The 21,600-nt window shown below is 38.8% G+C and overlaps 1 protein-coding gene across 3 annotated transcripts in view; it reads left to right on the top strand.

Annotated features, from left to right (window-relative positions):
* The first annotated feature begins 492 nt into the window (after positions 1-492).
* FOXJ3 (forkhead box J3) overlaps positions 493-21,600 on the top strand; it is a 100,493-nt gene continuing 79,385 nt past the window's right edge. For 2 of the 3 annotated variants that reach the window (XM_045859105.1, XM_045859103.1), the window contains exons 1-2: positions 493-666; positions 20,779-20,839. In XM_045859105.1, coding sequence (XP_045715061.1) covers positions 20,796-20,839 — 44 coding nt within the window. In that variant the 5' untranslated portion in view covers positions 493-666; positions 20,779-20,795. Of the gene's footprint in view, positions 667-7,896; positions 7,957-20,778; positions 20,840-21,600 lie in introns of those variants that run through there. The other variant, XM_045859104.1, reaches the window with a different exon arrangement.

Below are 21,600 nucleotides of genomic sequence, written 5' to 3'. Positions count from 1 at the left end.
TCCCGAAGCTCCAAGGTGCCTTTGGAATCTGCGGTGTGCCAAGTTGGAAAAGGGTTCCGATTTCCCAGAGAGGCTAAGGTGCCTGTCGTTACGGTGAGGTGGCGAAAATGGGGGTGTGGGAAGGTCACGAGGCACCATGCCCTGGGTTCATGAGGCCCTTGGACTCCAAGGGCAGGGTCCAAGGCCGCAGGCCCTTGCTATCCTCAATTACAGAGCCGCCTCGGCCACCTCCACTCCCCAGTCGCCGCTCTGAGGGGCCAAACCCCATGTCGCTAGGGGCTACTGGTCGTTTCGTGACATCGGTGTGAAGGGACAGCACTTTTACTTCCAGGGCACTACTTGTCCCAGCGGAGGGATCGCGCGCGTCATCACAGTTACGACCGCGGAGGGGCCGTGACGCCGCCGACGCCGGGCCGGTGGCGCAGCGACGTCGCGGGAGGCGGAGGCGAGGGGTGGCAGCCGGGGTGGGAGGGGGAGCGGGTTGGGAAGTAGTTCCGGGTGTGCGGCCCCGGATGTTGGCTGCTCCCGCTGCTGCTGCCGCCGCTTTGGGCGCTGCTTGGGGCCTCAGCCGCTCGCACCAGGCGCCGTTGGGACCTTTCCCGGGGGGCGGAGACGCACGCAGCGGCCGGGGGCTCGGCCGGGCCGTCCCGGCCTGCGCAGCCTGAGGTGAGCGCTCGCCGCCGAGGCAGCTGGCCCAGGGCGGCGATCGAGGAGGCGGGGCTGGGGCATCTCTTGGGACGGAGGCAGGAGCTGCCCTCCGCGAGACGCCCTCTTCCTTCTCTCAGCAGGGGCCGCGCTGCGGGGTGGGTGGCGGGCGAAGCTGGGGGCCTGGGTTCGAGCTGGGGCCTTGGAGGTCGGTGGGGGCTGGGTCGGTCCCTCCCCCGCGGCGCTTCTCAGCTGCTGCTGCCCCTCAGCCGGGAAGCGGCGGCTCTGAGCCTCCGCGTCTCCCGCCCCTCCCCCAGGCGGGGCTCAGGGGAGCCCAATGGGGTTCCCAGGGGTGCGGAGTTGGAGGTCAGCGGCCGTCTCCGTTCCCCCGTGACATGCCTCTGGCCTGGGCCAGCCCCCTACCCTGGCACAACGTAGCTTGTAGCTTTTTCCCTTCAAGCTTGGGGGTGCTTTTCGGCGGGCGAGGCGGGGAGTACCTCCTCGGGGGTGCCCTTTGGGGTGGTGTAGCCCTTGCGAGGGGCCTATGTTTCCACCCATCCTGTCGCCGTGTCCTTTGCCGGCATTAGGGCCGAGGCAGCCGTTCCATGCGGACGTGTTGCTGTCCTGTGTGTGTTGCATCCTGCCCACGTGGTAGGGTGTTCCTCCCCCCTCCATTTTTGCAGCTGGTCAGGAGGGAGGTTAACGAGGTGGTTTTTCCTCTGTGATTTCCTCCTGGTGGACTGGAAGGTGTTAGGGTCAGTTTTCTTTGCTGAGGCCTACCTACTGTTGGTTAGCTGGAAGAAGTAGGAGTTGTATACTCTCTGAAATTGATACTAGCAGGGGACAACAGGGCTTAGTTTTGTTGACATCTTTCCTCCTCTCCTTTTTTTTTTTTAAATTTTATTTATTTATGTTTGGAGAGGGAAGGGAGGGAGATAGAGAGAGAGAAACATCAATGTGCAGTTGCTGGGGGTTATGGCCTGCAACCCAGGAATGTACCCTGGCTGGGAATCGAACCTGCAACACTTTGGTTCGCAAGCCCGCGCTCAATCCACTGAGCTACACCAGCCAGGGCTTCCTCCTCTCCTTTTGATTGCTCTTCTTCTTTTCTCTACTGCTTAATCCTAAAGGAAGAATAGCTCTAGTTGCTGATGCATTGAAATGTATAGTTTTCACTTCACTCTACTTTCTGTATGTATGGTTGGCGAAGGATTTTAATTTCTGTGTTGTGCAGTCTGTCTCTGTTCCTAGTTGGATTCCTGGATGAGCTGTGTTGGGCTGGCCAGGGAGTTAGTGAGCATCTTTTTTTTTTGTCTTTTCATTTACTTAATTTTTCCTTTCACTTTGTTTCCCAGTGAGACAAGCGAGCATGTCAGTTACGGAAGTGTTATATGCATAGTACTTGACTGGGAAGGCAGCACTAGGTAGCTTCACTGAGTCACTTAGTTTTTAGGAGCTCTTTCAGCTAGCTTTTCCTCTGTTGAGTATCATCGCTCTCTGTTTTTAGAAACTGGTTTTAAAACGTGTTTCGAGGAGTTTCTTAATGTCTCTTCTAGGTTTCTAGGTCTCTTCTAGGAGGTTAAGGTTTCTATTTTCTTGTGTTTTGCTCTTTTGTGACCATAGATTGCCCCCTTAACAGGGAACAACAGGCTACAGTAGCGGTGAGAGGAGCCTTTTATTCCATCCAGGCCTTAGCAGATATTTATAGAAAAGTAGTAACTCCTTTCCATTTTTATGTTTGGGTGGCATATATAGATGTGATTGCAAGGTTTTTTTTTTTTTTTTTTTAGAGAAACCTGAGAATTCCTGTTGGGTGTGTGTGTGTGTGTGTGTGTGAGAGAGAGAGAGAGAGAGAATGAGAATCTTGTTCTTGGTTTTGTGCTGCTGAAGAAACTGGGGACTTTGTCATGCCTTTATTAGGTATTTTTTGGATGGGGTCAGGACATGTTTATTTTGGCTCATTTTGGTTCATTAGTTTGGATGAACTTAATATCTTGAAGTCATTTTTTAGATTCCAAAAAGGCCAGCATTTTCACTTTTTCTTGGTTTGTTTTTTGTAGTGTGCATTCTCATTAAGTGTATATATATTTCTTTTAATCTGGTAGTTGTTAGTATAGTCTCCCATGTAAAATAAAAGTATTTAAATACAGATTTGATTTATTTTCATCATGCTAGGTATGAGTGGGGCAGTGGAAAATAGAGAATGTTGTTGCGATATATTTTGAGACTTTTTATTAAGTCAATCAGCATTTGTGTACATCTGCAAAATACTGTGATGTGGGTGAAGTAGTCTGTATGAAGAAGACACAAGAGATAAAATACATGGTCTCTTCAAATGCTTCAACTTCTGTTGGGGAAACAACACATAATGCCCTTCATTTGTAATTAGCAGGCAACATCAACTTTGGGATAACAGTGCAACCAGAGTCAAAGGTGTGAGTGAAATTTGAAAAGGATAGAAATTTTCAAAGGGGAAGAGATGTATTCCAGGAGAATGAACCAGTATTTGCAATGATGGAGAAGTGGCCACATACAAATATGTCAAGCATTTTGGCACAGAGAATGTGTAGTGGGTATTGGCGGAGGACCTATCAAGGATATAGGGTGCAGTGTGATGGGGTACCACAGTGGGTTCTAAAGAATGGGAGTAAGATGATGTATATTGTTTCTGAGGAGAGTTTTTGTGTTAGCTGAGTGTCCTGGAGTGGGGAGACTGACTAGAATGCTATTGCAGAATTCTAGGAGTAAGATGATGAGGGTCTAACATAAGATAGTGATTATGGATGTAAAATAATAGGTAACATTTACTGAGTACTTACAGTATGCCAGACATTGTTCTGAGTTTTTACATGTATTTAACTCATTAAATCTTCATAATATGGTCTTATTATTATTAGGGGTTACAGAGATTAAGTGACTTGACCAAACTCAGAGTAAGCAGCAGAGCCGGTCAGAATTTGAACCCAGACAGCAGAGCCAGTCAGGATTTGAACCCAGACAATCTGGTCTTTCAGCTTATGTCTTTACTTATAAATTATACTGTCCTAAGAGAAGTGTATAAAATATATACAGATGTGTGTATGTGTGAGTAAAAATTAACTTGAACTCAGTGATGATTGAATGTGGGCAAAGGAAAGAGAACAGATAAAACATTAAAAGATTAAAGCCTAGAATCTGGGAAGGAGGATGGCTGATACAGTGAAGAAACTAGGAAAGTATCAGTGTGAAGGAGAGTGAGATGAGGTTGGTTATGGGCTACACTAGGTTATGATGTTCAATCTTTCGATAGCGGGGTAGTCTCCTGCCACTCCTGATAGTCTCTTCCCCTTGCTGGTTTGGCTCTGGAAATACAGACTTAGTTTAGTATTAATCTAAGCAAAACAATTAGAACAACATGTATTCAGAAGAAAAAATGTATACCAGATTGCAGAGTCACAGGAAATAGCATAGGAATTACTTATTTTGGTTGATCCAACCCACTGCTTCCCAGCCATAGTGAAGATGATCAAGAACTGACTCGCATGGAAGTATTGGTACTGCTCTGCTGTGGGGTGAATAGAGATGCAATGTAGATTGTGCACTGATCGGGGCTATAGATAGTGGTAAAAAACATGTGAGTTTTTATATCCTGGGAGGACAGGAATTTGATGGTGAAACAGCTTTGAAGTTTGGAACTGTGGGAGACATAGGCAAATAGGTAAAGTATTCTGAGAAGAGCCAAGACATAGGGTCCAAGGCCACAGGCCCTTGCTGTCCTCAGTTACAGAGCCACCTCGGCCACCTCCACCCCCTAATCAGCACTTTGAGCGACCAAACCCCAAGTCACTTAGAGCTACTGGCCGTTTGAGAATGCTGCAGGAGCCAAGGTTGGGAAAGGTAGTGTGGTTGACAGTAGCAAATATAGTCTCAAAGTTCGGAACAGTGGTCATGATGAAAATTGAACTAGGACCAGGTGGTAGTTTGTAACCTTAGAATTTTGAAAGGAAAGATAAGAATAGATGCCAGATTTGTTTTCCATTATGGTCTGGTATGATAGTTTGGAGAATTTTCTCCTACTGCACCCTCCAGTCTCTCATTCTTGTCCACGTATCAGAGCTAATCAAATACCAGAAAACTTAGCTTTTTTCCTTTAAAAAAGAAAACTTGTGATTTTTATACTTTAACAGTTCTCTCAAACATTTAAAAAAAGTTTTATTAAGATGTAATTCATGCCCTGGCTGGCATAGCTCAGTGGATTGAGTGCGGGCTGTGAACCAAAGTATCACAGGTTCAATTCCCAGTCAGGGCACAATGCCTGGGTTGCAGGCCATGGCCCCCAGCAACCGCACATTGATGTTTCTCTCTCTCTCTTTCTCCCTCCCTTCCCTCTCTAAAAATAAAAATAAATAAATAAATAAAAAACATCTCTCACACTTAAAAAAAAGATGTAATTCACACAGTATACAATTTGCCCATTTAGAGTATATAGTTCAGTGATTTTTAGTATAATTACCAAGTTGTGCATCCATCTCCAAATCTTTAGATACTTCATTGTCTCAAAAAAAAATGTTTGTACCCAATAGCAGTCACTTCTTACTTCCCAACTCCCCTTGGGTTCTAGGCAACCACTAATGTACTTACCATCTCTATAGTTTTGCCCATTCTGGACATTGCATATAAATAGATCATACAATATATGGCCTTGTGTCTGACTTCTTTCACACAGCATGTTTCAAGGGTTATCCATCTTGTAGTATATACGTATGTCAATACTGTACCTTATTTTTGTTGGTGAATAGTATTCTAGTGTATGGTTATACTACCTTTTATTTATTCATTTATCCCTTGATGGGCCTTTGGGTTTTTTACTCTTTTTAAGAGCCCTTCCCTATCTTTATCTTAATCCTCATCCTACCAACTCCGCCCCTCCCATGGCTTTTCTTTTAGATCCTAACCTCTGCTTTGCATTCTGTTAGGTGTTGGGATTATAAAGATGAGTAAGACATGGCCCTTGAACATTTATATAGTGTGTGTATGGTTTACATATTTTGTATTGATACATTATCTCATTTGATCCACAACAAGCCCTGCTGTAGGCAAAGCATTTTTTAAGATGAGCAATTTGAAGTTTAGATTTGCTGACTTGCCCAAGATTGCACACTTAAGTCATTGATGGAGCAATTAGATAATCTTAGTCCATGTCTGTTGCTATTTCCAATACTCTGTGCTATTAAAACTTAAAGGATCCCCATGTGAATTCCTGGAGAATTAGAGGGGCTGGGAAATTCTCATATGGAATCAGTAATTTTTAGTATTTAATCTTCAGGACTTAAAATGAAGAGTTTTTTTTTCCCCCTGATTCTATCACTTGTTTGCTCTGTGATTTAGATAAATCATTTAATATTTCTGCCTTTTCCCCCCCCAGAAATTTAGTGGGGATTAATGTGATAACGGTAATGGTAGTGATAATAATAATAGCTAACATTTTCTGAGACCTTACATTTATTATACAGAGTGGTTAAGTATAACTTGCCTAAGGGTATATAGCTAGGAATGGAAAGAGCCAGAATTTGAACCCTTGCAGTCTGTTTTCAGAACTCAGTGGCTGTTAATCACTACACTGTACTGTTCACTATGTTATGGATTAATAGAGGGTAATATTTCAAATAAAGTCGTGACCAGAATATGAAGATTGGATTTTGAATATAGTTGGGAAGTAAACAGCAAAATTAAGTTGACATTGCGTCCACATTTCTTTTGCATAGGAACCTAACACTGTACAGTGTACATGTTGTTTAGGCATTCAGGTATATTTTTTGTTCATCCCTGCTAATAGCCTCTCAACTCAAAATGCAGTAATTTTCGGTGCTCCTCACTGTCGGCTTTGTTAGTCACATAGCTTTCCACATTGCTACTATTCAGAAACCTTGGCTTGAGACTGCTAAAACTTGCTTTACCTCTCCTCAGCCTTCCTTTAACTGTGAATTTTTGTTTTCCATTTTGAACAGTTAGCCTTTCAGTCCCAGATGGAGTTACTGTTTACTTTCTCTACCCCAAAACTCAGAAAACACCACAGTGGCATTTTATAACAACTCTCAAAAAATTTGATCATCTTAATTGACATAACTAGATTTTAGTGCACAAGTAACAAGAACCAAAGCACAATGTTTTGGTTAAAGAGATTGACTTATACTGAAATTGGAAGAGGCATCTGCTATACAGGATTTTGGATTTAATAGAATTTGTTATAACCAGATCAGCAAAGCATTATTACTATGGGCCATCTGTTGGATATGGAAATAGCTTTGTTATATGGAACCAGATGTTGTATTTGTCCTTATAACAATGGCATTCTGCTTACTTTAAGTAACCTTTTGTGGTAAGGTACCTTTAGTTGCTACTCTACCTGACGTATCAGTTGATAACCTGAGAATGCAGTGTCTTTCGAAATGGATATTTTCTGTGGAATTGAGACAAAACAACTGAGAGTCATGTATAGTGTGAAACTTCAGTACTGTAACAAAATAAAATATAGGATAATTATGTATGTATCAGTAGGATAATTAGGACCGTATTCAGTAAGAATTCTCTGATACCATATATAGGCTTGATTTCTTTTTTGGAGGGGGTTGGAAGGGGTTTATTGTCATTTTAATTTTTGGATTGCTTTTTCTTTTTAAAAAAGTTTATTTTATTATTGTTCAATTACAGTTGTCCCAATCCCCCCCCCCCATTGCTGTCCCCTGTCCCGCCTGCCCATCCTCCCTGCTCCCAAAGTCAATCCCCACCTTCTTGTCCATGTCCATGGTAAGCCTAGTTTCTAATAATTACTAAACCACTCTGGTTGCTCTAAGAATTTTACCAGAAATCAAGATCGATTTCATTTGGCATAATCAGACTTGGTTTAATTACACTATGGTGTTTGATTTATTTCCCACCATCAGTAGGTAAAGTAGTTTATAATGGACTCACACTTACACAATTTAATAAATGGAACTGTTAGAACAGTCTTAGAGAACTCTTCTGAATCGAATGCTAACATTTCGGGGGTGGGGAAAGTACATGGGTGGGAGTTTTTAGACAGAGTCTTTAGAGACCCAGCATGTTGACTGTCTTAGTCCCTTTGGGCTGCTATAACAAAATACCACAGACTGGGGTATTTATAAACAACAGAATTATTGCTTACAGTTCTGGAGGCTGGCAAGTCAAAGAACAAGGTGCTAGAGTGATTTTTTTTTTGTGTAGGTCCTCCTTCCTGATTCATAGCTGGCACTTTCTTGCTGTGTCTTCGTGTGGTGGAAGGGACAAGGGATCTCTCTGGAGCCTCATTTTGTAAGACACTAATTCTGTTCATGAATGCTCTGCCAGATGACCTAAGCTCCTCCCAAAGACCACCTCTTAGTACCATCGTGTTTGGGGGTTACAATTTCAACACATGAATTTTGTGGGGGATGCAAACACTGAACTCATAGTATTGCCTATTTTTTCATTATCTTCAAATCATGTGTAGGGAGAGTCATGGATTCCATTGACTGATTGAATGATTATTCCAATATGGCCCTGTGTATGAAGGATACTTTAGCAAACTGACTTTTAATTAGGATTTCACTTGGAGTACAAAACTGAAAGCTGTGACTGAATTCTACCTAGACAGAATCCTGCCCAGTGGTATAGTGGTTATCAAGGAAATAAGGTTGGTTTTCTGATTGATTGCTAGGATATGGTGCTGATGTGACCTTATTAAAGATCTTGGAAGCTGGAATCCACTTTTTTCCCTAGGATTAAGACCTGGCCTTTCTTACTGTATGTTGAACTTTGATTTGTGAGAGGAGCAGACGACAGAGAAGACTGTTAGAACTTAATATTAATTTCAAATTCTGTTTGTTTAGAGAAAGATGGGATTGGGAAATGAGTCCACTATGGTAGAAGTGTTATTGTTAAGGTCCTAGCCTTTGGCTGGTGGTTACCTGAGTGCTTATTAAATTATTAATATAATTTAAAAGTTTCTGTGGCTTGGCTGTAGAACTCTGGGAAATACAGACACAACAGCCAAATACACTATAGTCAGGATCAGATTTACTCTTCTGGATGAAGATGGAGCAGACTGTCATGTCAGGGGATGAACAATATATGGTACCAGTTTTTGCCACTGTGTTTGGGTCTCAGACATGCTTTATCTGTCTGCTCTGTGTAAGGGGGTATTGACGGTATTGTTCCACCATCTATATACGTAGTAATCACCATCAGAAATGGCATCTTTGCCTATTGGGAAGTCATGTTTTTATATTGTTTATTATAGGGCATGTGTGTTTTGAAAAGATTTCCACCTTACCATTGAATAATACTTTTTGAAAAGCAGTTTCTCTGATCTGTTGTGTTTTTGAGCCTCACAATAGCCTTCTAATATAGGTAGGGCAAGTAATGTCCCTATTGACAAATGGAGAGACTAAGATACAAGCTAAGACTTAGTGTCACACAGTCATTTAGTAGTAGAGCAGAGACGGGAACCAGATCCTGCATTCTGTTTCTAGTCTTGTACTCTTTGGTAGAAAACAGACAAATTTTTTGTGAGGAACATACTTTGGATATTTAAGGTAGAAATTAAATGTATGGACCCCAAAGGACCTGGGTTACTTGAACAGCCCTTATCTTGTGATAATATCAGACTTAGGGACATACAGCTATTGGGAGCAACTTATTTCCTTATTAAATTTGGGTCCATTTCTAGTCATTGGATGTATTTTTACTTGAGCTTGCTTTCTTTGTAGAATTCTAGAGGTGAGGAGGAGATGGAATCAGAAAGGAAACTTTTAAGGATGTCTAAATAGCAGATTGGTCTTATTTTATAGAATTATAAACCTATAAAGTTTAGACACTGAGAAATTGTGCCTGGAACACGAATCTGCTGAGGGCGCTTGGGTTACTGCCATAGGGTATTATTGTCTTTTGCTCTGTGGGTAGGAAAAATGACAGTATATAAAGAAGTCATAGCTATGGAGAAAATAAGACTGGGAAAGAAAACATCACAGTGGATAGTCTTTATCGTCTCTCTTGAACCTGTTTATATTTTCTGCAATGAGCATTCATTGTTTTTATAGTAAAAAAAATAAACGTATGATTTTATGGTTCAAATGAGAATTTGGAAAAAATAAATGATAGCACTTTTGAAGAGCAGTTTAACACTTGGTACATCAAAGTATTTTGCTTTCTAGGCAGTTATGTTAATAAATCACTTGATAAATTATTTGATTATAATCTTATGGGTTGAGTAGTGGGTGTATTAAGTGGTTTGGGTTTTTCTTTGCATTATAATTTAGTCATTTAGCTCTGCAGATTCAAGAAATTAATTTTAGTCCCCTGGAAGCAACCAAGAGCTTAGATTTGCATACAGTAATTACTTTATCAATAAATAACCTAAAAATAGTGTACTACTTTTTAATGAAAACTAGGCTTAGGATCTACTCATGCTTCCATTTATTTCCTTAGCAGGTTTCTAATAAGAAAAACCAAATTGTTAGTGCTTCTTTAGGGTAGTGTTTTCATCCACTGACATAGGACTCATTAATTTCTCTCACTCATTTGTTCATTTGTTCACCATTTGCTAGATCCTGGGCACTGTAGGGACACAAATGCTAGGGACACAAGTAAAAGACAGAGTTCCTGCCAGCAAAGACACTGTCTTTTAGTTTGGGAGAGACATCACAGAGATACTCCTGGCATATGGAGATATCCTGAGATATCTTCTGTTTTCTAGTTTTTAACTAGGAAGGCAGACTGACTAGCTTACTTGTTTGAACAACTGAATACATTTAGTGGTGTGGATAGATGGTTTTATGAGGCGCAGATGGCTTCATAGTTATTTCTCTGACTATGAAATGTTGAAAATCATTGATCTGAAGAATTCCCTTATCTACAGAGCATTTTTTATTGAGGTAGATAACCTGTGCACTCAGATTTATATTAGATTTGCTTTGGGAGCATTATTAAGAAACCTTGTATAGACTCTCCTAGGTTGGAGACAGTGTCTTTTTTGTCTTCTATACTAGCACTATACATGACACATAGTAGGCATCATTATACTTGTAAATGAAAGAATATTTCATGTTTTAGCTTAATTTTTAGAATTTCAGTATCGATACAAATATATTAAAGTTACCTTATGTCTAATATAATGAGATAAATAGTGGTTCCTAGAATCTTAAGAGGTAATCCTTAACTTAGGCCAGTGAGATATCCCATTAAATCTTTCACTCAGTGAGGTAGCCCATTAAAACGTTTGATACACAGTCATTTGGCTACTCTTAGAACAACTGTAGTCACTAATAGCTGTAAGTAGTCTGTTTGCTGAGGCAACATTTGCTTCAAATTTCATCTCTTTTCCCTAATCCTTCTCTATAGAATCATTGAGACCTAGTTTGCCTTCTTTAACAAGATAACCCTCCAAATATTTGAATGTGATTATTCATTCAGCAAATACTTCTTACACCTACACATGCAAGACACCGTCTTGGGTATTGTGAGAGATAATTCACAACGGCAAATTAAAGAAAGGTAATTAAGAGGCATAGGCTGTTTGCAAAGAACTGATACAGAGAAAGAGCCATGGCTTGTTGAAAAGAGAGTGTATTTGCTTAAGATAATCAGGAAAGCTTCATGGAGGAGAAATGTTTAAATTAAGATTAGTGATGGGCCATTCTTGGCTAAGAGCATAACCAAAAACCTAGTGATGAGGAAGCCCAATGTATAATAAGTTAGAGGAGTCACAAGAGGCCCAGGTTGGCTATTTCACAAACTATTCTTCGGGATATTAAAAGTGTTCATTGTTGTATCCTCAGCACCTGCAGGAATGTTTGGCAAATAATTGGGGCTCAGAAAATATTTGTTGAATGAATGAATAAATGGTCACATTTGGGAGGTACTGAATATCCTCTTCTTGAAGAGTCACAAAACACTTTAGGATATTGAACACTTTGATAAATCCTTTAGAGAGGTGACATGGAAGGCCAAGAAATGTTTTCTCCAAGCTGAACACATGCAGTTTCTTCAGCCACTCTGCACTTGCCATTTGGCTTCTAAACTCTTCACTAGTCTGGTATCCCTTCTTGCAAGCATTCTAGCTTCTAAGTGTTCTTAACATGAGGTGCTCCAAATAGAACACAATACTCCCGTTGTGAACTAAGCAGTGAAGAGTGCATGGGACTGTTACCTTCCTTGGATCTGGGTACTATTCCTCAAATGAAGCCTGAGATTGTATTTTGTTTCTTTTTAGCAGCTGAGTCACTTTCTTGGCTCATATTCAGTTCTCATATTAATTTACAAGAAGTTCTTTGAGTAGATTCAGAGAGATTTCCTATTAGTAGAGCTAATAAATGAATGCCCGTTTTCTTCTGATTGAGTCTAGGCTGTTTTCTCAGAAGTACTAGTCATTCTTAAGCTTCCTGAAGTCCGAGAAAGAAAGGAGAAAGAGTTAATTGTACAGTGCTGGGCTTGACCAAGTTATATGAAAGCCCAATTGCATTGCTGAGTATACTGAGAAGTAGATGAAATATAATGAATTGCCATATACCCATAATAGATTTGACCATTATTAAGCTATTTGCCACATATGTCTCAACTGCCTTTTGCTTAAGTATTTAAAAATCAGACCTTGTTTTTTTACCCTCACAAACTTCAGTATGCATCTCCGAAAAATATAGTCGTATTCATACATAGTCACCTGCCGTCATTGTATCTAACAAAATTAACAATATTTTCTAGACTTCATCTAATATCCATTTTATAATAAGATGTCCTGAATTGTTTAAACATATCTTTTATTTTTATCCTCACCTGAGGACAGGCTTACTGATTTTAGAGAGGGGGGGAGGAGGAGGGAGGCAGAGAGAGAGAGGGAAGGAAGCATCAGTCAGTTGCCCCTTGCATGCACCTTGACTGGGGACCAAACCTGCAATCCAGGCATGTGCCCTGACCAGGAATCAAACTTGCAATGTTCTAGTTTATGGGACAATGTTTCAGTCAACTGAGCCACACTGGTCAGGGTTAAACATGTCTTTACAGGTGTTTTTTTGATTTAATCAATATCCAGGCAAGGTCTAAATGTTATTTTTGGCTATATTTCTTGTTTCTTTCAACCTAAAAACAGTCTACCTTTACTTTTTGGCATAATTTCATTCCATCCACTCCTTTGACTCTTCATGTCTCTGTACCAAATTCTTTACTGTTCCTTTTGATATGTCTATAAGACTTTTCCTTTCTTTACAGCATTTCAGCAAACATTTTGAAATATTTATGTACAAAATGTGCTGAGCATTGTGGGAGATAGAAAGGTTAATTTGACATGGACCTGGCACATGAGGAGCAAGCGATCCAGTGATAGAGATAGCAGATGCGTATAGAAACAATATGAAGCAGCTGTTTATCTTCCCATGGGTCATGCTTTATTATATAGCCTTCCACCCCCCACTCCCCTCAGAAAATGCTGGCAGTGGAATCTTCTTAATACATTGCTGTAATTACGTCCTGATCAAGAACCCTCTTGAATCAGTGCAAACTATACTATTTTTGGCCTGTTACTCAATGCCCCCACAAGCTCCCATCTTCACTTAAAGTGGAACTTCTCAAGGCACAAACATCCTTTTTTTTTAATGTAGAATTTTCATTTCTCAAGATTATGGACATTTTGGGAGCAGAAACCTTGTCTTATTATTATTTTTTTTTTATAATACAGGGAAACGTAGTAAGTACTTTTGGAGAGTCCTGGTATATATGCCAATAGGCTATTCTTGCAGCCTACTACCTTCCCAGTGTCAGGCAGAGCTTCTACCAGTTAGAAGTGAATAATCCAGGTCTCGGTCTCTTCTCTTACCTAAAAGCCTCCTTTCAGAAAGCCCAATCTAAAATGCAGATGACAGATACATGGTTCACATGTTGCCACTTCCCCATCACCATGTGCAAACTACTAATTGCTGGTTGTATTTAGACATGACCTTCTCAGGCACTTCAGGCAGCCACTACCTATCTAGCATAATTGGCAAAGTGTTATGAAACCTTTTGCTATCCTTTTTCTAAACTGGTAGTTCCCAAATAAGTTGTTCATCAGAATCATCTGAGATACTTTTAGATTCCCTAGGTTTCACCCTAAAATCTTCAGTCAGGATTTCTGGGAATAGGATAGAAATGATTCTTATCGAGCTGGCAGTGGTTTGTAGACTGGCTTTGGGGACCAGACGCGTAATTTTATTTTGTTAAGTAGTACTAGCAGTGGAGACTATAGCCTCCCATCTTTTCATTTGCAGTCCAGCATGTCATTCCTCTGATGGTCATGTATGTTCGCTTTACTTTGCAGTGATGTGGTAGGATCTCTTGCTTTAAATTACAGCAGGCAAAGCACATGAATCAAATGCCCAAGATAAAGATACAGGATACAGAGAGGTGGTTTTCTAAATATAACTGAGCTTAAATTTAAAGCCTCAAAACCCTTCAGCCCTCTGAAAGCTTATTCTTTCTGTTGTGTGAACACCTTTAAAAGTTTAAAGTGGAGGAGCGCAACATTTTTGTATTGACTAATCTTTTGAAATGTTCATATTTTATGTATATTTAATAATAGTGATTTAAATATAATGTGATTTAATTTAATATACTTCTATTAGATTTTTCCATAAAAATAAATCTACAAGTTGGGGAAAAGTTTTCTATTAGTCCACATGATTTGATTTTTGGGACCGGAAATTGTGGTTAAGTTGTTGAGCAAAGTAGAGAGACTGAAGCTTCAGGACTGTCGAAGTGAGTTAATGACAGACCCAGAAATAGAATCGAGTGTTATTTGCTTGGGTTATGATTTGGTTTGAAGAGAGTGGCCTGTGATCTGTTTACATAAATTGCAGGAAGTAAGGTTTGGGGTTTAGAAGAAGTTACAGCTCTGTGATGTTTGGCCAAGAATCTCCCCTCCCCCACATATACCACCTGTTTTATTGACACCAGTCCTAAACTGTGGAGGGTAAAGAGGCAGTTGTTTAGACTTACACTCCTGACACTTTAAAATACTCTTAAAATGCTAAACTTTATTGTTGGTTGGCATGCTTGCTTTTTTTTTTCTTTTCACCTTCTGTTATTAGAGAATGAGAAGTCCTGGCCCTGGTCTTGTTGTAGGAGGAGAGGGGTATAGCTTAAGTAGTTGATTTGTAGGCAGTGGTGGAGTGGTTTTCTGTAGATTTTTTTCAGAGTGTACACAGGTGTATATAACTTTTTTAAATGAACTGTAAGTGTATCTTCATTAAACATGTTTAATTAACAGACAGTATGGTTTGGAAATAGTGGAGCCCACCAGAAAACAAACTTTCCTGAACCACTAATGGTTCAGAGGGGTATAGATTTGAAAACAGAAGTCATTACTTTACTCTCACCTTCCTGTTCCAGTTTGAGAGATGCAGTGGCTCCTCGGACACTAGTGAGGGAAGAAGAGGAACTTAACAGGATGAGAACATTTGTGTGTGATGGTTCTAAACTCGTTCTTAAGTAAATAAACAGATTTATTGAGATACACACCATACTATTCGCCTATTTAAAGTATAAAATTCAATGTTTTTAGTATGTTCGTAGGGTTATGTAACCCTAACTGTACTCTAATTTTAGAACATTTTCTTTCTTTGAAAAAACCCTACACCCATTAGCAGTCAGTCCTCTTTACCTCTACTTAGTCCCATTTCTCCTCTTACTTTAAGATTTCACCTGCTTTCAGACTTCACTAGTGAAGCTGAGATGAACAGCTGATTGCTACTCATTCAGCAGGATTCTGTTCCCTTTACTCCTTCCTCTGGTGGATTTCTCCTGTCCAGGCTGATTAAGACACAGGTTATTTCCATGACTGCTTTAAGGTTTACCTGTGGCTATAACAGTTCACAGTGCTCAGTCAAGTAACCTGAATTAGAGGGGTTAGTCGTTCATGGATGCTATTGAATTGTGTACTTTTAAGTCTTTGGAACGATAGGGCTGAGTTCAGAACTTAAGATGGAATACTCTTGACCAGTAGTGCTATAGCATTTACTTTCAACAAACTTTGTCTTTATTATTATTTTTTATTGTTATTCTATTTTAGTTGTCCCATTTTTCCCCCCTTTGCCCTCCACTCAGTGCCCCCGACCCCTACCTACCCCTGCTCCCATAGGTCATTCATACATGTTCTTTGACTAGTCCCTTCCCCTTCTTTCCACCATTATCACCCTCCCCACTCCCCCTGTCCTTTGTCAGTCTGTTCCATGTTTCCATGCTGCTGGTTCTAATTTGCTTGTTAGTTTACTTTTTCATTAGATTCCTCTTATAAGTGAGATCATATGGTATTTATCTTTTACCGACTGGCTTATTTCACTTAGCTTACTAATCTCCAGTTCCATCCATGCTGCTGCAAAAGGTAGTTCTTCTTTCTGCTGTGTAATATTCCATTGTGTAAATGTATCACAGTTTTTTGAACCACTCTTTCAGTGATTGGTGCTGCTATGAACATAGGGATGCATAAGTTCTTTTGCATTGGTGTTTTGGAATTTTTAGGGTATATTCCCAGCAGTGGAATTGTTGGGTCAAAAGGTAGTTCCATTTTTAATTTTTTAAGGAAATTCCATACTGTTTTCCACAGTTGCTGCACCACTCTGCATTCCCACCAACAGTGCACTAGGGTTCTCCCTTTCTCCATGTCCTTGCCAGCACTTGTTGTTGGTTGATTTATTGATGATAGCCATTCTGACAGGTGTGAGGTGATCTAATTGTGGTTTTAATCTGCATCTCTGATGGCTAGTGATGATGAGCATTTTTTCATGTGTCTATGGGCCATGTGTATGTCCTCCTTAGAGAAGTGTCTATTCAGATTCTTTGCCCATTTTTTAATTGGATTGTTTGTCTCCCTGGTGTTGAGTCATAAGGGTTTTTTTAATGTATTTTGGAGATCAAACCCTTGTCTAAGATATCATTGACAACTATGTTCTCCCATATAGTTGGTTTCCTTTTCATTTTGATAAAAAGCTGCTCAGCTAAAGAAACGATTAGTTGGTTGTAGTCCCATTTGTTTATCTTTTCCTTTATTTCCCTTGCTCTAGGAGATCTTTCAATAGACTTTTAATTCTTTTGTCTGGTGTTAATGCTGGTGATTTCATTCAAGTTTCTGTCACAGTAACAGGCATGAATTCCCATTTGTATAGAGGAGGAAATTAAGTTTTAGATAAATTAACAATATACCCATGGTCACAACTGGGATTCTAATCTCAGCCTTCTTCCAGAGTCATGAATGCTTTAAGTTCTTTGTAAACTATAAAGCATTATATCTGTGTGGGTAGGAGAGAGAAGGGCTCAAAAATTGCTTGGGAACTTTACAAAATACTTAGTCCTATTTCACCTCCCACTCCCAAATAATGCATTGTTATACACCCGTTAGTTTGTTAAATGTCTGCTTCCTATATGTGATCGTGTGTAACTCAGTGTAATATATGCTTGAAGACTGAATATATTAAAAGGAATTCCATATTATGTTGTTGATGGGATATAACACATTAGCTTCTGTTGGAGCATGCCCATCAATAAATGACTGGTTTTACTACTTATATTCTGGTTGTGTCATTCAACATTCTTGCTTGTTGGTTTTCAAAGGATTAGGAGAAAAAGGTACTACGCGCTTTGGGCACCAATTTAGACTGTATAAATTATGGATGTAATTGAAAGAGTAATATAATTGTTCAGCTAGTTCAATATAATTGGCTCCAGAGGTGTGAGCTTGTAATTTGTAGGAAACTTTGAGATTTCCCTGACTTCACTGTGAACCTTAGCCTTTTCTTGTGAGATTTCCATATTGCTGGTCATTTGCCTGGGCAGGAAGAAGACTGGCATAAATTTGTTCTTTTAGTTCAGGACACCATTTAGGAGTAGTAATATATTGTAGGTTAAAGTGAAGAAAATGGAAACTAAGGCATTGAGACTACAGCAGATTAGAAAGATATCTAGGAACTAGAGTTGGTAGTAAATGGTAACTATTTGGGGGTTTTAAAGGTATTGATGTTTGTGGGATTCAATATAGAAGATCCTTTTCTCTTGCCTGAATTCTGAATTGACTGAGTAATAAAACAAGAATCAGCAGATGAAAAACAAAATATTACTGTTGGTAAGTTAGTTTTTTATTGAGATAAAAATTCACATACCATAGGATTTCACCATTTTAAAATGTACAGTTTGGTGGTTTTATACTAAAGGTTTTTATTCACAAGGTTGTGCAGCAGTTAGTACTATTTAATTTCAGAACATTTTCATCAAGCCCAAAAGTAACCTATTAGCACTCACTCCTCCCCCATCCCCTATTCGCTTTCCCTCAACTCCTAGCAACCACTAATCTACTTTCCATTTCTAGTATTTGCCTATACCGAATATTTTGTATAAACGGAATCATACAATATGTATGTAGCCTTTTGTGTATGACTTCTTTCACTTAGCCTAAGGCTGTTAAGGTTCATCAGTATTGTAGCATGTAACAGTGCTTCATTCCTTTTTCTGGCCTAATAGTGTTCCATTGTATATTATGGAGATTGTGTAGATAAAGCCACAATTTGTTTATCTATTTTTCAGTTGATCGATATTTGGTTTATTTCTACTTTTTTGCTATTATGAATAATGGTACTATAAACATCATCTGGAAGTATTTTTGTAAACATGTTTACATTCTCTTGGGGATGTACACACACGTACATATACATATACACATATACATGTATATATGTATGTATTCCCTAGAGAATTAACACACACACACACACACACACGTGTATATTTTTATACACACACACGTGTATAGAAATAGAATTGCTGGGTAACTTTTGGAGTAATTACCTTTGTTTCTGATAAGGATGATATTATAGAATATTGTAGAATATGGCTTAGGTTTAAAAGCCAAATAGGCTAACTCTACATTGTCCCATTTCCACCTAACAGAACCCAGTCTAGACCATGGGACAGTCAACCTGGTGCCCCGATTGTCAGGTTTACCCAGATTACTGCCTTATAGAGTCCTGGATGTTGAGTTCTGGAGTTATCTTTTCCCCTCTAATTGTGTTACTTACCTCTTTGATGAGGAGTGGGCTAAGAGCCCAGGAGTGTTTCGAGAAGTTTTTCCTCATAGAAATCAGGAGTTGGAAAGAAATGTGTTATTCTAATAAAGGGAAATGAAAGGAGTTAGGCTAGAAACCTGAAAGCAAGCCTTTTTATCAAGTTGGGAAGTATATTAAAGAAAGATAATGAATTCAGATTTGGACATGATAAATTTGAGATTCCTAGGAGGGAACATTAGATAGTTATGTTTAGAGATCAGGAGATTGACACCTGCCCAAGATACAGATTTGAAGTTTATCTGTATATAGGCAGTTGAAATACAGGAGTGGGTAAATCACCCATGAAGTAAAGAATCAGAGAAAATTATCTAGTAATTCCCATACCTGAAGTCTTTGAGATTTTGATTCTTCCAACTGATCTTTCATTTCTATCTTATTCTGAGTGACTTGTTTCTAAGTTTTGTGATTTTTGGTTGTGAATTTATTAATTTTGGAACCTTATCTTTGGGAATTCTTGCATGCTGAGGTCAAAGGCAGATCCCTCAGAAAGCATTCGCATTTGCTTCTATCATGGTTGGGTGGGGGACACTACCAGTCAGAACTACCCTAAACAAAACTCTAAACCAAAGTCTAGGTGAGGGGTAGCTTATTTTTGTGAATATCAGGGGAGATACTGTTGCACGCTGTCATGGCCCCCATCCCTTCATCAGCACTCAGTGCCAAGGGAAACAGTTTTCCTTGCACCAGGGTAACACCTGGACTTTGCCTCTTGTACCTTGGGTCCCAGTAGGCTTTGGAATTGCAAGCTGAAAATCATAGGGTTTGACAAAATGCCCTGGAAATGAATGAAAGCTGGTTTCTTTTCCTGTGCATACTTTCCCCATTTTTTTAAACTTAGTGTTTGACTTTGATCATAACTTACTTTCTTTCACGCTATTGATTAATTTGTAAAGATTTAAAATATTTTATCCAGTGTTTGTTATTTTTAATGGTATGTTGAACAAGCTAGCTATTTTGTCATTCCAGCAGAAATAGAAATGTCTCTCTCTTCAGTGCATGCAGGGACAACTGTATGCAGAGAATTTAGTCAGCCTCTAAATCATAAACTTGGGACAAAATCCAGTGTTTTGTTTGGCTCACATAGTATTTAGAAAATAAAGATTAGGAGATTGAGAATAAAAATTTGGATATCTTGTTTCTCTTGAAAAAAATTAGAAGACCTTATAATACTGGGCTTGCCATTCTGGTTAGCAACAATAGGCCAGAACTGGTAATAGCAGCTGATTTAGTAAGGGTGAACATGTTTTTTTAGTTGCTCACAATCTTCACCACTTGTGTAATGTATGCGTATATACATGTACCCATTCCAACTTCTCTCATTCGTGTTACCTGTAGACGTTTGTGGATCTTTGTGCTAGGTAGTACTGCTAATAGACAATTTCACATTTGTTCATCGATTTATTTAATTCTTAAATCAAACCTACAATTTATTACTTATGAATAAAAAAAGTTATGTAGGTGGTATTATTCCCCAAGTTACAGATGAAGAGACTGAAGTTCAGTGAGGTTTTATATAAATTCTTCAAGGTCTCATAGTGTCGCAGCTAGAATTTGAACCTAGAGCTGTCTTATTCAGAGCTTTTTCTGTTTCATTGCTATTCTTACCTTTTTTTTTTTTTTTAAGCAGTGGAACTGTTTCAGATGAAGTCTTAGTGAAGTCCAAGCTATAAAGCCAGTAAAGATAGAATTACTTCGATTGAAGAGTCTATGGATTCGGCTGAACAGTTTGGACCCATTCTTTGTATAAGCATAACGATTTGTTAAATTTTATGAGTTTCCAGCCCCTTTGGATATTATAGTTTATAGTATGTCAGTTTCTCTTAATGCCTACTGGTATGTCTGTATTCCTCAGTATAAGCCCCCTTTTTGCATTTTTGATTCATGTGAATATGTATTTAGAAAATGGTAAACTTTTTGACTTACTTCTTTTTTGGAATGTTTTAATTAGAATTGTAACATGACTTATAGTTTTATTCACTTTGGAGCATCTGATGAACAATTCTTCTCTATTTTTCAGATTCTCTTTGTGGCCAGATGGGTTTGTATGGACAGGCTTGTCCATCTGTAACTTCATTAAGGTGAGTGCTCTGCTTTTCCTTTACTAAAACATGTAACATTTAAATAAGTTATGTTGGTTAAGTCACATTAGGAATAACTTCAAGGTTCAAAATAAAATATTATAGTTTCTTTTGTCAAATAATGCTATATGGTGGGGTTAGGAGATATTTTTGCTTACAGAAATACTTATGGGAAGGGGATTTGGATTTTTTCTTAATCATTTGGTGAGTTTACATATGTTCTTGTCCATGAGATAACATAATTTTATACTTTTGTTTTTTTTAAAAAAACTAATCTTCTCTCTACTTGTTTTAATTAGAAAATATATAGTAAATATTGTTTGCCTTTGTAGCAGATTATTAAATAAGATTAGATGCTAATTTTAACCTCTTTCTAAAGGATGATGTAAACATGATACCTAGGTTATCCTCTTTTATAATAAATAATTGAAATGTAAAATATAATTTAGGAACCAACTTATATACAACCCAGTCATTTTAAATTGATTTAGGTCAATTTTAATGGTACAATTTTAATTAGAATTGTAACATGACTTATAGTTTCATTTACTTTGGAGCATCTGACAAACAACTCTTCTCTATTTTTCAGATTCCATTGACTATTCATTGTCAATGGAATAGAGTACCATTGACTATTCATTGACTTAGGGCATTATAAAAGTTACTTTTGTGACTAAATACTGGTTTTGATAGTTAGCATTTATAGTGCTCTTATTACTAGACCAGGCATTATTTAAGCATTTTAAAATATGTTAATTAAA

Source organism: Phyllostomus hastatus, unplaced genomic scaffold (assembly GCF_019186645.2).
Source record: "Phyllostomus hastatus isolate PE091 unplaced genomic scaffold, TTU_PhHast_1.1 phas_scaffold_182, whole genome shotgun sequence".
In the NCBI taxonomy this organism is placed as follows: domain Eukaryota; kingdom Metazoa; phylum Chordata; class Mammalia; order Chiroptera; family Phyllostomidae; genus Phyllostomus; species Phyllostomus hastatus.
The sequence above is the reverse complement of the archived record's forward strand: the minus strand, read 5'-3'. Positions and strand labels throughout refer to the sequence as shown.